At 30.8% G+C, this 17346-nt stretch overlaps 1 protein-coding gene across 1 annotated transcript in view; it reads left to right on the top strand.

The window, feature by feature from the left end:
• LOC126843621 (acetylcholine receptor subunit beta-like 1) overlaps window positions 1–16363 on the top strand; it is a 36860-nt gene extending 20497 nt beyond the window's left edge. The window contains exons 2-9 of the mRNA XM_050581291.1: window positions 3394–3533; window positions 3935–3979; window positions 5626–5735; window positions 5927–6017; window positions 9652–9822; window positions 10819–11170; window positions 14823–15217; window positions 16170–16363. Of these exons, the coding sequence (XP_050437248.1) occupies window positions 3394–3533; window positions 3935–3979; window positions 5626–5735; window positions 5927–6017; window positions 9652–9822; window positions 10819–11170; window positions 14823–15217; window positions 16170–16334 (1469 nt within the window). The 3' untranslated portion in view covers window positions 16335–16363. The remainder of the gene's footprint in view (window positions 1–3393; window positions 3534–3934; window positions 3980–5625; window positions 5736–5926; window positions 6018–9651; window positions 9823–10818; window positions 11171–14822; window positions 15218–16169) is intronic.
• Window positions 16364–17346: the final 983 nt, after the last annotated feature.

Genomic DNA, 17346 nt, shown 5'->3' with positions numbered 1-17346 from the left:
ATGAAAAAGACATTAGGGCTGAACCTTCCCGCTCTCCCCTGAAAATCCGTATACTCAATAATATACCATCGTGTTACAGCGTTGAATTCCTAAGTAAGCTAATGTTTATACAATCGTGTATGTAAATTGTATTCAGTATTATGTTATACGCGTTTATAAAATATCATCCACGCGACAATTTTTTATCTATGTTCAGCGAATAAAATATAAATAGTAGTATACAATAGTGATGTAAAATTAATGCTTTTTCATTTCATATATACATTTTACGTTGACTTCTGATATTTCTAATGTTGAGATACGCTATATTTGATTATTAATCCACTAACAGGGACAAAACATATATGCCTACATATACTAAACGGTGTATTATCAAATAAAACTGAGCGTGTAAACGTTATAAAGAAAACTTGAAAACCATTAAATTACAAATTGTAAACAGAATCTGACGTTAAAGTTATAAAATAATATGCCCAACTCTGAACCCGATAATACATAAAATTTAATTTATCTCAAAAAAATATTTTTAATGAGTTTTCCAAATTGTTGGTTATTAACACTATGAAGAGTTTTAGATTTTCAACATTTTACTGTCCCCCGATGAACATACACACGTAGGTATATATGGTTTCGTATATAATATTGCAACGGCAAAAACGAGCGCAAGGATCATTGGGGCTTGGGCAAACCGGTGATGGAAAAAAAAAACATGTTTCCTCGCCTTTTACTTGACGCGCAACGCACAATACAACCGAATTGCTTACATTGGGAGGTTTTGATAAATTAAGCGGTGAGATTTAAGCGCCGCGAAAACCTGGGGTACTCCTCCCCGATATAGTGTTTGTCCTGGCAGCGCTGGTCGGTGCTATATTGCTGCCTGCCGCTACCGATGCCCGTTCGTCCAGAGCTTTCGCCAGTGCAGTGTGCCGCGAAAACTCCTTTTGCCTGTGATGAATGACGGGACAGCTGAAGCGGATTAATTATTATCGTTACCGGTGGCGAAACGGGGCTATCGTTCAAAACGTCCTTAAGAGAAACGACGCGCAAAATGAATTGCCAGCCGATGCGATGAGGCGAATACGCACAATAACATACACCATCGCCGGCCAATACTATCTGGTCGGCGCACCAATAAACGCCGCAGTTAATGTACTGAAACCTCGGACAGTCGGTTATGGGTACACCGCAAAGTCATTCGCGGCGGTACCTGCAATCGTCGGTGGCCATCGAGAAATCAAGTCACATATTACACGAATACACGCAAATAATAAAAAAACATAATCATAGTTTTATGTTCTTGTACTTTTTGATACATTTTGTACTTCTACAAGGTGCCTTCATAAATCATACCCGTGTTTTTAGCTATATAAACGTTAAACTTGGATAAATGAGACAAGAAAATGTATTTTTAATACTTACACTACAATCATAAAAATGAGCTGTCAAGTTAGCACAAACTAAAAAACATAGTGAAAATTGTTCAAAAGTCATGAAAAATTTGAATATTTTGAAGAATTTATTTCTTTGCTATACGATAAACTACCTTTAGTGATGTATTATATTATTATTATTATCAATACAACGACTACTTTAATTCAAGAAAATAATTTCCCGCCGTTACAGTTATAGTATACAAGTTTTTTTCTAGTAGCTTTCAAATACTTTTTGTATCTTGTATGTAGTATCTTGAACCTTGATTTTAAGATACAAATACATGTACTCTGGTATTTCGTTATTTTTATTTAAAACTCAATTATCATAATATTGATTACTTTCAATAATAATAAATTCGTGTCATCCGAAATATAATTTGGACCAAACATAATCCTGGTTTGGGAGTCGGACTCTTTGATTTAGTCATCTACAGATGACTAATTATGTGTAATTATTAATGTGTATGATACCTACACCATATGAACTAAGTAGTTCAGACTTCACGCAGTCACCTAGTATATTGTAACAGTCATGAAATTTTATCGTTATTCAGTGAAACTGAATAATGGCAGAAGAATAAATCACTGTTATTTAAAACGTTACAGTAGTTGAAAATATTATTAGTCATCTTATTCCAAAACTATTAGTGCTATTATTAAAAACATTTTCAACAAAATAATATGCCATAAAGAGATAATGATAATAATCTGTAGTTAAATGCAGTTTGCATACTCTGTAATAGTGATAAATAAAATAAATATCGGCATCGTTGGTTTCCACTATAACATTTTTGTCTGTATCTAAAGGTAAATGTTAAAATATGTAAAATTAATTCATATTTGTATAATATAATATGTTATTTATAGTTGTATGCATTTAATTAAAAAGAAACTTATAACAATATAAAAAATAAAGTTGACGATTATTTAATAAGTAAAACGGAAAAAACGTAAATTATGACAAAACAAAATAATGATATAACAAAAAAAAAAATCGATTATAATTTATCAATACATAAATTGTACTTTGAACCGGTATTTTTATCTTGTATCTTAAAAAAATACAAGATACTGTATTTTGTATTTAGTTGACAAAATACTGCATTTTGCCCAACCCTGTTTATATTCAACCGCTTTTGTTTATTTTAATTAGCTAACATCAATAATAGGTTCAAACTTTATCCGTTAAGGCCAGTGTAATTTATTAACATTGCAAAGATATGATTATATGTTGTTATGTGTTATGCAGTATATTATGGTAGAGATTTTATGTTTTTTGTGTACCTACCTATATGAACATTATCAACTTTTGAGACATATGAAATGCTGTATTCTGCGAAAGTCTCTACAATATCACATGCTATGACTAAATAATAAACTCGTCAACATTTATATTATTAGGAGGAAATGTTGGGTAAGGGTACCAGTTAGTGTTATCCTACGCATAAGAATTTATTGTTTGTGAAAAGAATTTGACATATCTATGGCTTGATAAATGTCTGTCAGCTACGTTGAGCATATTTGTCTAGAATGAAATTTCGCTTTGGCTTTAGAGCTTGGAAAAACGTTATTTCAACCGTAATTTAAAAAAAGAAAGGAAAACACAAAGATAAAATATGAAAAAAAGATAAGACATTTTAAAAGCCGGTTTAATGTCATCCAAGTAATTTTTTACCTCCGTCGTATATTTATACTTAACCAACCGACCGGGGTTTCGACTCTGTTATTATCTGTTTTATTTCCACACGATAAGTTACAACTTATACGCAAAGCACTACCTTTTCCACGCATTTTTAGTACAATATATTTTTTACAGTTTTAATTACGAAACTGGACATATTTTTCAAGACCAACAATTTCAGTGAACTCGGCATTTTTTGTTTTGTATGTTTGCCGTACAGTTCTTTTTCTGTTATAGTTAACTACGGTACGATTTTGTTATTCCAATTTTTTTTTTCAGGTTGCTGGTGTTCAGAAGACGAAGAGCGTCTGGTCAGAGATCTGTTCAGAGGCTACAACAAGCTGATCCGGCCGGTTCAGAACATGACCGAAAAAGTAAACGTGCAGTTCGGTCTAGCGTTCGTGCAACTCATCAACGTGGTACGTAATCAGCTGAATATAATATATATATATATACACAATACGATGGTCCTTTTTAGGACTGTAATTTCAATCACCTAGTAATGTAAAATAATGAATTTGTCATATTTAATGTGCTGTCTCATAAGAATTGACAGTGTTGCAAATAAAATAAAACTAATACAATGTATGTAGTTCTTACTTGAAAATTAAAAACTAAATGAATAAAAATCAAGGTTGGACATTTTTTTAATGATAGATCATTCGACGAATAAAGTATTTATTCACAAAAAAAATCATTATTTTGTATCAGTTAAAAAATGTACAGATGAAGATAATTTATACATCTATTATTAGTTGATAAAATTACCCAATTTAATACTAATTAGTTAATTGTCTTAAATGTTTTCCTTTTGTTCTAGAACGAGAAGAGTCAAATTATGAAGTCCAATGTTTGGTTGAGACTAGTGAGTATATTTTTGTATTTTACTATTTACTGTTATAATTAGGTGAAAATAAAGATATTATACATTGAAAATTACCACTCTGAATTGTTGTTTGTCTTAATTTTCTCTGAACAACAGATTCTAGATTAGAGGTATAGGTATAGGTATAGGTAGGAAAGACAATTGTATCATTATTGGTTATCTCAAAAGAATTACCAAATTATAAAGATAGGCACTAATTGTTTTCTTTTTACATCGTTTTAAGGTGATCAATGATAATTATACATAAACTCGTATTATTTTTTTCATAAAGCAAATTTTGTACATTATAATTTATCGGAAATATTTTAAACGTATATTTGAGTTATGTTAGTTCTGTTCAACACGTCAAGGCTACATATAGTATACAAAGCCTATTTGCATCATCCTTCACGGCTGCTAGTAAAGTCCCTGGGAATAAACAATTCCCAAATACATCTTGTTACCGTCTCGTAACATAAGCGTCGTTAGGATTTCGGTTTGCCTATCTGATTAGAGACGAAATAAAAACAAATAAGGAACGCTTTGGATAACGCAAGGGCTATGCTGTAGTTTGCAGGGAAATCCCATGTACATATGTATGTATATGTGAAAGCGCAATAATCAATATAGGCAACGTAAGGTCGGGGCGAAACAACTGCCATGGTTGCGGGGAACGCGTTTTGAAACCAAAAGAATATAGAACGCTGACAACATGCCAAAAATGTTAATAGAATATACAAATATATCACAAGTATACACAACAATCAATGACTGTAAAAAGTATGCAGTGAGACTGGATGTGTAAATTATATGCGGTAATCACAAGTTTGAATGTGTTCACTTTACTCACCGCCGTGTAGTTACTTGTATTCACAATTTTACACATATATAATTCTAATTAATATAACGTTATATTTATAAAAAAGTGCACGTATTTTTTTCTCGATAAGTTAAAACAACTGAATTTCAAAAATAATGTTGGTTCCTAGTTTTAAATTAATACAGCCAAATGGTAGGCATAGCCCATTGGCCATTGTTGTTGTATTTGATTTCATACGAATAAATTTTATCGACTAGATATATATTTTATATTCCATCATACAACATAACGCTTGAAACAATTTATTTGCAAATGAAATTAACCATTACATTTCAATTATATACACTGAATAGTCTACTCGTATTTGTTTTATCGATGTCTGTGTTTTATTATTATTCAGTTTTCTATATGAATAAATATGTTGTTTGTATACATGTCCATCACTTCAAAACACCTCAACAAATCAAACCGAAGTTTTCAGGACGTATTTCTGTTGTCCCAATGAAGGGTATAAGCCAATTTGGACGACCCTGTAGAGCAAGCATAGAACTCTAAGTCTAGATAAACTAACATAATATGTTACAACCATTATTCAATTTCGTTAGGAAGTACGAATTTGAAATATTAACACCTTAAGCGAATATTATCATAATGCGTGTTTTTAAATTGATTTTTTTTTTGTAAATAACTGATTATCAAGCAAAGCCTGAATGAATTAGTCCGAAGTTAAATTTTGTCTGCGCTCTTATAAAAGTTAATGCCATCAATAATTATTAGGTAATTGTTTCTATATTCAACAGTTTATATTGTTTTCTTAATATTTTAGACGTGGACAGACTATCAATTACAGTGGGACGAGGCAGACTATGGCGGTATACAGGTGCTCAGATTACCACCCGACAAAGTATGGAAGCCAGATATAGTGTTGTTCAACAAGTAAGTAAAATTGAATATCGGTACTCTGGTCTCTATACCTAATACTATTATATAAAATATTAAGTAATACTTTATAGTAGAAGTTATATTAGTAGTAAAAACCTATTAAAATTACAATAAATTATATTGGTAACAAGAATTATAAAAATTCGCGTAAACATACACTAAACGAAAACATTTGTTATATATAGTGCTGATGGCAACTACGAGGTTCGATACAAGTCAAACGTGCTCATTCGACCAAATGGAGAACTTCTGTGGGTACCGCCAGCCATATACCAGGTACATTTTAATTATATTACATATTTATATTATAAATATGTTTTGTGGTATAATGCAATAATATACAATATAATACTCCATAATAACATATTTTTTTTAAAGATATACTGAAGAAATTTGTTAAAATGAGTTGTGAATGACTTAAAAATTAAAATCAAGTAATCGTTTAGTTTCCTGCTACCTATAGTTTAAGTTAAAATTGACAAAATTATTAAAAATCCTGGAGAGTTGTTTTTTTTTAAACCTTGCGATCTTGGTTCTTTAAATAATACTGGATTTCGCCACTTTGGAGGAAGACTCGAAATATATGAATTCTTTCACTGAATTTAAATATGCTTGTACTTATACTGTAATATTTATAATTATAATGATACGCATTATTTTTGGTTTACCTGAAACATGATATCAAAAATTAGTAGTGCTAAATAAATAAGAGGGATGTTTTTATGTTTGTAATAATATTTTTTTGTACTTGGTTATTTTCTTTAATTAAGTAAAGTGGAAGGTTTTGGTTTATATTTTGTTTTATTTTTACTTTATTCCATAAAATAATAAAGTAAAAGTGTTATTTTGGGGGTTTCGATTGGAAATATAATGATTTTACATTGGACCGTATAACTCAATCGGTTTTTTGAGAAACTTTTGTTAGTAAGCCGAAAGAAAGGATAAAAGGTACGATAGAGTTAAAATTAAAACAAGACAAGTTTCCTGTAACAAATACGATTTTAGAGACCTCTGCCGTCAACCCTTATTATTATTATTATTATTATTATTATACGTCGCTGAGGTAGTGCAACAAAACACCGATGGGGGCTCGCCTTGTTATTTCGCTCTTGAGCCTTCGACAGGAAATTTAATTTTAGCCCTCGTGTATTAGCATGTTTTAGTTAAGTTTTCCACCACCACCCCACTCACCTGCGACGGCTTACTGTAATCTTCGGATGCTTTTAATACGCAATTTATACGTTGCAGAATATTATAAACGCGGCCACTTTGTCCCTCTGTTTTAATAAACCGTTTAGATTATATAATACAAAAACAAATTCCAGGTCTATATAATACAATATAAAAAATAATCGCTGTAAAATGATTATTTTTCAACATTGTTTTTTATGTCTACAAATGAATGAATATGTATCTACTTTAAACTTGTGTACACATTTTTAGCACAGGAAAAAAATTGTTGAAATTTAACTTTTTTTCAGTTCTATAAACAAGGTTGCCCCATTAACAATGAATTCCAATTATTGAAAAGTAGTAGTCGGATGTGGTGATAGGGACTTTGAATGTTTTGAAATCCGTTTCTGTATTTTACGCCACAATTATTGGCGAGGTTGAATAATTTAGCACACAGTATGGCAAGAACCGCAGTAAGTATAGGGTAGAGTCTAGAGGGCAGAGGTAATTCTGAAAACACAACGTTGTTCCATAAGCAAAGTGGTCGCCCAAAAAATGGAATGTTGGCAATTTTTCTAGTGAAAATCTCGACATCGACATAGAGTTCTGGGAATTTAATAACAACGGCATGGCAGCCGTAGTTGTCGGCGAGACAAAGCTGCAGCTACCGAATTAAGATAGGTGAAGGGAAGGCTATAGGGAAGAAGGTATACGTATTTCCAGCGCTTCAACTGCTGTCTGTCCCACCGCTGTCCGGTTGACCTTTGATCAATAACACTCCCTCGATTTCTTATTTAGGTGTGTGTGCGTTTGTGTAATACGATTGCAATAAAAGTGAACTCTCAGCGCGAGCGAAAAACTAATATACACACGAACATTCCCGGGGCTATATAAACTCGAGTTGAAGACCACCGGAATGAACGGGAAAATCTATTTTCGACAGTCCAAACTAAACAATAAAAGCGATATTTACTATTTGGTGTTTGTTAAAGATACACAAAAGAAGATTTCAAATATAATAACTCAGTATTGAGTACACGTATAAGTATATAAATTTAAAAATTATAATTTTGCGGAGAAGGTAGATTCGGTATTTAATTATAGGGAAGAATTAATGTCTGTAAAAGTTTCCCTTGACGTCCCTTTCGTTAAACATAAAAATAAATATTCACTATATGTATCCCCCTCATTCATTGTGAAAAGCAGACCTAACTATTTTGTAAATATAAAATATTACATATAAATAAAAATGATCAATATTTTTTTGTTTTAATTTGATTTAAAACTGAATACAACTTGTAATTGAAATATAATACTTAAGTATGAGCGCTAGAAAAAAAAATCGTTTAATGGTACTCCGCACATTACACACGTTTCAAGTATATTTGAATGGTTATTGAAATAACAATTATGCGAAAGTGAAGGATGCAATGCTTTTGAACGTTAATAAAATGTTGATGTAATGTAATACAATTTTATCCCAAAATATGTTTATAACGTTTTTGAACTTTAATTTTTAATTTAATCATATAAACTTGAACATAGCTGTGTAATTAGCTAGGTTAAATATGTTTTCCTTAATCCCAATAATTAAAACTTGTTTGACACGGCACTGCGGCGAGGTTCAAACAAAATTACAAGTAACATTACAACTTCTTATTCTGACACGAAAATGCCAGGACATGGCATAAGTATAAATGATTAAAATTTGTATGAGCTATGACCAAATACAGTGTTTTTCGATTAAATACAAGACACAACATACAAAAAGTATTTTAAATACTTGTATTACAGATATTGTCCATCCCTGGATGTGGCATAATTAGAAAAGGAAGAATTCTACGATAATGTCCCAAGAAAAAGTTTATCGTAAAATGTGAATTAAGTAAAATGACATAATAAGGGTGGTCGACCTCAAATAGTTGGAATGAAGGCGAAGGAGAAGAATTTATTACATAATATAAAATAGTAGAAAATTAATTAACATTAGCAACCGCTTCAGCGAGATTTTTTTTTTTATTGACATACGTATAATTTAACGACTTACTTATATACTTTATGGACATTTTTGATTTCGAGTTTATTTTTGAAAGTTTATAGACATTTTTATCTAGATTCATATGAACTATTAACACGGTCGTATAACAAAGGAGGCAAAAAATGCCCGCGCCCCGGACGCAAAAGTAAGGAAATGAGAAAAATATTTTAAGAAAAAAATATAGGAAATCCCTATTTATTAATAAAAATCCAAAGTATAAAGTAACATAATAATTATAACTTAAGTTTAAGTCTACAAAGTTGGTTTGAAAATTAAGTACGATATTTAAAACAATAAACCGCGTTAATTTAGCTGTGCATTATAAAAGTTTAGCAATTGATAGCGTAACAAAAATATTTAAATAAATTTATTCAATCTATTCTGTTCTAATTTATTCTATTAAATTTTAAATCTATTAAAAAATATATAAAACCAGTATATTTAGGAATACAATATTTTATTCGAACAAGAATCTGCACTACATTGAATGTATGGTTACTACGGCCCTAACTATTGATACAAAACTATCAGCAGAAATTTACAACAAAAGGACAAGTAAAAAGTGCAAAGAGTTAAAAACATTTTAACTCACTTATAGATACGTCACTGACGAACATATCGCTAGGAATGCATTTTTTAAAAATTATTCTAAGGCTGAATTTTAATTAGTTTTTACAGGATTATATTACTGTGTTGCAGAGCTCGTGTACCATAGACGTCACGTACTTTCCATTCGATCAACAAACTTGCATAATGAAATTCGGCTCTTGGACATTTAACGGCGATCAAGTGTCATTAGCACTGTATAATGACAAACATTTCGTTGATCTCTCCGATTATTGGAAATCCGGTACATGGGACATAATAGAGGTAAATAATCATTTAAAATATTTAGCTGAATACATTTTTAAATAAACTAATTGAAAATGCACTAATACGTGTAATTTCCATAAATTATTTATGAGTAGAGGATGGATATTGCATGTTGAAGTGTCCTCTTTTTCAGTGTGAATTATGCGATTAGTTTAGGTGACTCCATTGTCCTATTTACTTGTGAATAGCGTGTATGACAATTCATACAAAAGTAAACATTATATAAAAGAGATAAGGTCTGTAACTAGTGCTGGGTTTATAAATGTTCATTAAAGGATTAACTAAGAGGTTCGTGACGTCATTTAGTGGTTCGTGATTAGTCCGTTAAATTTGAATGAACCATTCAATTTTTTTTTTTGCTGCTTTGTATAGATATAATTACAATATAAATAAGAGTAAAATGGGGAAAATATTAATTTTCGCAAAATAAATTTCTTCCTGAATTCAAAATAACTAAATTGTTTGACAATATTTTAGAGGATTTATACATATTGATGTTATACAAATACCTTTAATGTGTAAAATAATTGCTAATTGCTAAAGTTATAAGAGTTTAAAAGTTACGATGGGAGGGGAAGTGCGGTTGGGAAATGCGCGTAGATAAAAATAATACTACACTCTACCTTTCCTCCTGCCCTGAACTTGAAACTTCAATAACTTCAAAAATAGTTATCCAAAACTGGTTATCGACCAGTCAACATATTTAGTATATTATTCTCAATTTAAAAAGTTAATGAAATGTATGCGTTACCATTTAAGTTTCTAAAGTTGCTATCAAAAATCTAAGTTTGGAGGGGATTAAAAACAAAATGGTGAAAAATGATTAAGCCCAGTGAGATATTGAGTGGTTCACGATAAGTTTACACGCCAAATCCACTTGTTGTTGAATGTATGCCAATTTGGTGTGTTCCGAAAACCGATCCTTCGGCGTCTTTTGTTTCTCTTGTTTACATGTAATAATAATAATAATATTACGATTCTTGTGTTGCACAGGTACCGGCGTATTTAAACGTATACGAAGAAAAGCCCACGCAGACGGACATAACGTTCTACATTGTGATACGGAGGAAAACTCTGTTTTACACGGTCAACTTGATACTTCCAACAGTCCTCATATCTTTTCTGTGCGTGCTGGTGTTTTATTTGCCAGCTGAAGCCGGCGAGAAGGTTACGCTGGGCATCAGCATTTTACTGTCACTTGTCGTCTTCCTATTGCTTGTCTCCAAAATACTGCCACCTACTTCTCTAGTACTGCCGCTCATTGCCAAATACCTGTTATTCACGTTCATCATGAACACCGTCAGTATATTGGTCACCGTTATCATAATCAACTGGAATTTCAGAGGTACGGATACTTAAAATAAGCACTGTAAATTATACGAAGGGCACAGGGGAAAAACGGTAGTAGTCGTCACATTATGAAAAACAATTTTTAAATATTTTTTTTTCAATTTATGCCATTAAATTTTTGTATTTATGTCAATAGATTGTTTAAATAAATACATGTTATAATAGAATATCATTTAATGTGATTTTGTTTTTGTTTTTATGTAAGATGGAGAGGAATTCACGAACTTTGTTTTTGCTATACTCTAAAATTTTCATAATGTGACTACTACCGTTTTTCCCCTGTGCCCTTCATATAGTACCAGTTTGTCGCAGGAGGGTAACCTTCTCTCTGCCCAAATAATTGTCAATAAAAGCATCTAGAAAGCATTTAATCATACGATCATCAATCATTAGTAATCGCAATGTTAGATTTCAGTAATCATTAATCAGTATAAAAGAACAATAATAATTTAATCGTAATAACGATTACATTATTTTATGATTAAAAGTTACTTTATTTTCAATCATCGATAACTCTTACTATTATTTATATTATAAATCTTACTTGGTATATTGTTTTAAAATGACTACTACTCATATGAACTATTCATAAATAAATAAGTTATCATCTTAAATAAATATCAAGTACTAAGAGGTTCAACCTAATACATGAATAATATATACAAAGCCTTAGGGTGCTTAAAAAAATGTAATTATTAATTATATCATTAATACTGTCCATTGATACTTCGAGGACGGATCATATAAATATAGCCACAATCCATTACTCTTCTCTCCTTCCATGTGTATAACGCAGATAAGGCGCAGAAAGGTTGAACAATTTTAAACAAACGTGTTTTCTGAAACTTTCTCTGGCGATCAAAAAGTTTAGCCACGGGCGTTTGAGTGTATGCCAGGCAAATAATCATTCCCTTTGTTCACATTATCCTCATGCGCGTGACTTATTATGCCATCAATATGTAACATGCGTGCGCTTTTGCTATTTCCTAGTTCTGATAATCGTTTGTATACGATTTTTTTTCCCTTTAAGTCCTCTTCCTGTCCGCACTAAGTCCCTTTTGTACATATTTATATATATATATATATTTTTTTAAATAATAAATATATTATATTTGTGTGTGTGTGTGTGTGTGTACTTTACACAACCGCCGTTATCGTCTCTTGTTTTTCTTTACTTAGGCGGTCCTCGGGCAATGTGAAGGCACGTAGATGTCATAGGATTTGCGTGTCGTACAGTAAGACGCTCTCAATTTCATATAAAATATATGTGTATATATATATATATATATGTATATATATATATATATATATATATATGTATATATATATATATATATATGTATATATATATATATGTATAAATGACAAAATAATAATACAAGAGGAAGCCACCACGTCGGGCGGTTCTCTTGTCGGCCTATTTCTCGTCGATTTTAAATCGTGAAGTATGGTTTCACCCCCTCTCCCCCATTTGTCATTTTCCTCGCCTGTATCTCTTCTACTTCGAAATACAAAACTTTTACTATATTCTTTTCGCAATCGATAATTGACCGCCCTCCCGAATAGCGGACACGCTAGACAATACGTGGAAATTGAGGTCTATGCGGCGTTCGAAACGGAATAGAAGAACAATATATTATATGTATATATATATATATATATATATATTATATAACCGGAAAATGTAAAAGGAAAACGTTTATAAGATTACAATCTTCTATTTATATATATGATTCGGTATACGCCTTTATGTATTAGTCGGTATATCAACCTTTTATAAAAACGCGAACGATATTGAGCCAGAAAACACTCAATAAGATTATATAATTTCCCGTGTTTTCGTGTTAACACGAAACAACGAAATAGAGTTATGAAGATTTTCTACTTTTTTTCTTTGTACTACTATTCAAATTGATACAATGATAAGATTCGACCACTTAAATTTGGAAAAAAATTGTGTGAACAATTAACGTATAATACATTTTTAAAACGTTATTTAATTTTATTCTTAAAATGTTATACTTCTAAACAAAATATTTGTTTATTACAAATTATGTACAAGAATACCACAGAGCAAGACATATGTTCGTTAATTTGTATGTTTAATGTTATAGTACGTTCATAGGTTATTAGTTATTTCATTTATATTTTACCGTTTTTTATTTTTTTGTTTATTAATTGCGTTTTAGCAAAAATTTTCGTCATAGACGTTAAAGTTATAACGTTACTTTTAATTACAACCTTTGTATTCATTAAACAAGCTAGAAAATAAATGTGCGCCAACCGCTTAAAGTTTTAAACTTTAACTGACTAAAACCCAATGATTCAATGTATGTTTCCAATATTAAATTAAAACCTGCCCATTATTTACATAAAAATCCAAATAATAACTATTAAAAATAAAAATGGATTTGAATAAAAACTCAAATAATAAATGTATTTTTATCTTGTAAAAATAGTTTTGTATGTAAATCTTTTAAACTCGCGAATGATTAGCTTTTAAAATAAAAATTATACTTGCAATTTAGTCATATTGGTTAATGGTTTCCTTTAATAATGTGTTAAAATATTAATGAAATTATTTTTAAAAAATATACAGATAAAAATGTTTCATAATTGTTTTTAAAAAATGTTACTAGTACTTTTGGTTTTCACCGCTTTATTTGATTATAAATTTTAAATTAATTTTTACATAATTATTGTTATGTTATATCGTATGACATTGCTATATTACTGTACTTGGTACAGTGATTTCACAATAAATTAGTTTATACAATTTATAATTGGGTTTATACAAATGTAGTTTCTTATGGTGAAGAGGGTACTATTAAGAGGGAACCCCTTATTCTCGCATCTTTCTAATGGAATCGTTCAAAATATTTCAATGCTGACTTTGAATTTGCAAAAATTGTACGCTGCTCACAGCGTACAATGTATAGAATACATTTTAATCACTTTACGATGTTTTATTACCAAAATAATAAACTTATTAAGTTTTGCTAAATTTTTAACGAAAAAAAGATCACGAAGGGTAGGTGGACGAAGAACGCTAGGGTGGCAGTAACCATCATATAGTTCCACACATGCACTTTACCAGCAAAGTGCTTATAATATCTAAGCTAATTGAAAACTGCGCAACATTTTTAAAAATTGTATTTTGAAAATTACAACTGAATAAAAAGAAAATTGAAATAAAGGTGTCCGGTAAAGTTTATCCTTTTAGTATAGGATTAATTGAATATAAGTAAATTATTTTTAAAAAACAATTTATAGCGAGTTCTAATTTTTAAAGAAAATTATTACTTTAAAAAGCCTGGTTTACACTTTACGTGCAAAATAGATTTTTTTAGATTTGCGGTTACAAAAGAGTTGTCATTTTCGTAACCATAAATTATAATCATGATCATCACAGGTACTACTACTACTAGCACAAGTCAACAGCGAAGTCAGTAAATAACATGTACTGTCCCGGCCCCGGGTGTTGTTGCTGTATCGGGGTAAAAACAGTGGTTAGGTACTCCTTAAAATTCTCATTTGATAATTTGAAAACAAATTTACCAATTATTACATTTAGAATATTTGGGGCCTTATCCTTAACGAATAGTATTCACATAGTATGTATAATATGGTGTATCTACTGTCTGCAGGCCCGCGAACTCATCGTATGCCGCCTTGGATTAGGTCTGTGTTCCTGTCCTACTTGCCGGCGATAATGTTCATGAAGCGGCCTAAGAAAACGCGACTGAGATGGATGATGGAAATGCCGGGCATGAGCGGACCACCTCACCCTCATCATACTTCACCGTCGGACCTGCCTGCGCCCGCCCCACCGTGTTCCGCCACTCCGTCCAAGCACAAGATGGAGGTGATGGAGTTGGCTGATTTGCACCACCCCAACTGCAAGATCAACCGGAAAGCGAGCGCAGAACGGCGGGAGAGCGAGTGCTCCGACACACTGCTGTTATCCCCAGAGGCGTCCAAAGCTACGGAAGCGGTCGAGTTCATTGCAGAACATTTGAGAAACGAAGACCAGTACATACAGGTAATTAACTTATAGCTATAGTTAGCGATGATGAGCATTACCTAGATTCAAACATCCCTAGTCTCCTGCCCATCCCTTCTCTGTCTACGTCAATAAATTTGAGATTGACTCTTTAAAGTTTAAACTTATACGACACGAAATTGGTTTTATATACTATATAGCATACAAATAAATTAAAAATAGAACATGGGTACGTGGCATGGGCGTATTTATGGGAGGGTGCGGAGGCTGAGGTGGCTGATGAAAGTATGTACATAGTACATACGATTTTATTACGGAAGTTTTACCAAATTTTTAGGTTTATTTCGGATATCAGAACTCAGAAATAACTGCTTATTTACTCAATGCCTCAGTCCCCCCCCCTCCCCAAATATTCAAAATAACCATATTTAAAAGTTAATTTACAAACAGTCCTATATTGTTTATTTCATCGCACCATCTGTTTTTGTAATTTTTTTTAACAAACATTATTCTTTTTCTTTTTTTGTTCTTTAAAAATGTTTTCTAACTTATTACAGCAATAATAGTAATTTATTACAATAGTTAAAACTTTTCCCTGGCTCCTTTTGGATTACCCAGTATTTGCGCAGAAGTTTTCATCTTTATTTCACAATATTAAAAAAATTTCTTATTATTTGCTATATGCACATGTGCCATGTACTTGTACTTGACTCGTTATGGAATGTACACATAACGTAAGTAACTAACGATAAAGTTGCTGAATAATGCAAATTTCAGATCGTGTGGATAAAAAAACACCTGAGATACTTCACTAATAAAAAGTTGTTTGGATGTTATTAATTTTGTTAAAGTGCGTAGATTGGATAGAAATTTACTAATTTTTTAACATTACGTACAATTAATATACGAGTGAAAAATTCCTTATGTTATAACAAAAGTCGTGCTAATTTGTTACTATAATATGAATAATTAAACTTTTTTGTCCTTGTAGATAAGAGAAGACTGGAAATATGTCGCAATGGTTATTGATCGATTACAGTTGTACCTGTTTTTTATAGTAACCACAGCCGGTACTCTCGGTATACTAATGGACGCTCCACACATATTCGAAACTGTCGATCAAGACAAAATCATCCAGATCTACGGTGGAAAATAAACAATTACAAAAAAAAAAAAATTAATAAATGAGATAACCATATAGATGAAAATGCTCAAGTTAGAACTAATTTGCTTCCTTCAAATTATTTGAAATTATTATTATTATTATTATTATCATAAAGCGATTATTATACTTAATATATAATAAAAATTAAGAATTTTAAAAAACCCAATAATTTTTTATTAATATTTAATATACTAAAAAACCCTACTGTTTCCAAAGTTTTGTTATATATATATTATATAAAAATAATAATAATAATAATAATAATTATAATAATATAAATGCTAAAATACTAGTTAATGTTAAGTGCCAACAAATAATTTTAAATGTTATTTATTATTATCATATTGTGTACAATTTTAACAAAATCTAAAAATAAAAATAATTAATTTTTTTTAGATTAGTATTTAAGTTGAAAAAAGACTATTATTAGTAGTCCTTAGCGAAAATGTCTCGAACGTCTGTAAACAATTACAGTATTTTATTATTAATTAATAATTATCAATTCCGCAATTTATCAATATTACAAATGTGCTCAAATTTAAAGTTTTTTTAAATTGCAATTCACAATAAAATAGTACCACAAGCTTTGGGTCAAATATTTTATTATTGCCGTCCGAAACTCTCATCCCTAAAAATTGCTGTTGTGACTAGCTAAAGTCCCACCACCGCCGTACTACCATTTCCATAGACTGCTATGGTATTTTTGTTGTTTTGTGGACGATATGAATTACTCATTTGTGTATCGTAGGCGAATACTTGAGAATTATGAGGGAAAGAGACGTAATGCATATTTTAATGATTTACTATTGTCGACTACTACCTACAATATTGGTCTGTATTCGTATGACTTTAGCCATCGAAGAAACAAGCAGGGAATATCCTTTGTTTTTGCCCAATTAACTTTTTTTTATCAATTTCAAAACCGGCAAAAAATATTATTTCAGTGATAAATTTAGAAATTTAAATTTTATAGAAATTAATTTTACAAATTACAATCGTTATC

Source organism: Adelges cooleyi, unplaced genomic scaffold, assembly GCF_023614345.1.
Source record: "Adelges cooleyi isolate 19-005CV unplaced genomic scaffold, UGA_ACOO_1.1 ACOO_flye_CR_arks_rails_tigmint_CR_PRNA_1, whole genome shotgun sequence".
In the NCBI taxonomy this organism is placed as follows: Eukaryota; Metazoa; Arthropoda; class Insecta; order Hemiptera; family Adelgidae; genus Adelges; species Adelges cooleyi.
Note: the sequence above shows the minus strand (reverse complement) of the source record. Positions and strands in the feature narration are given on the sequence as shown.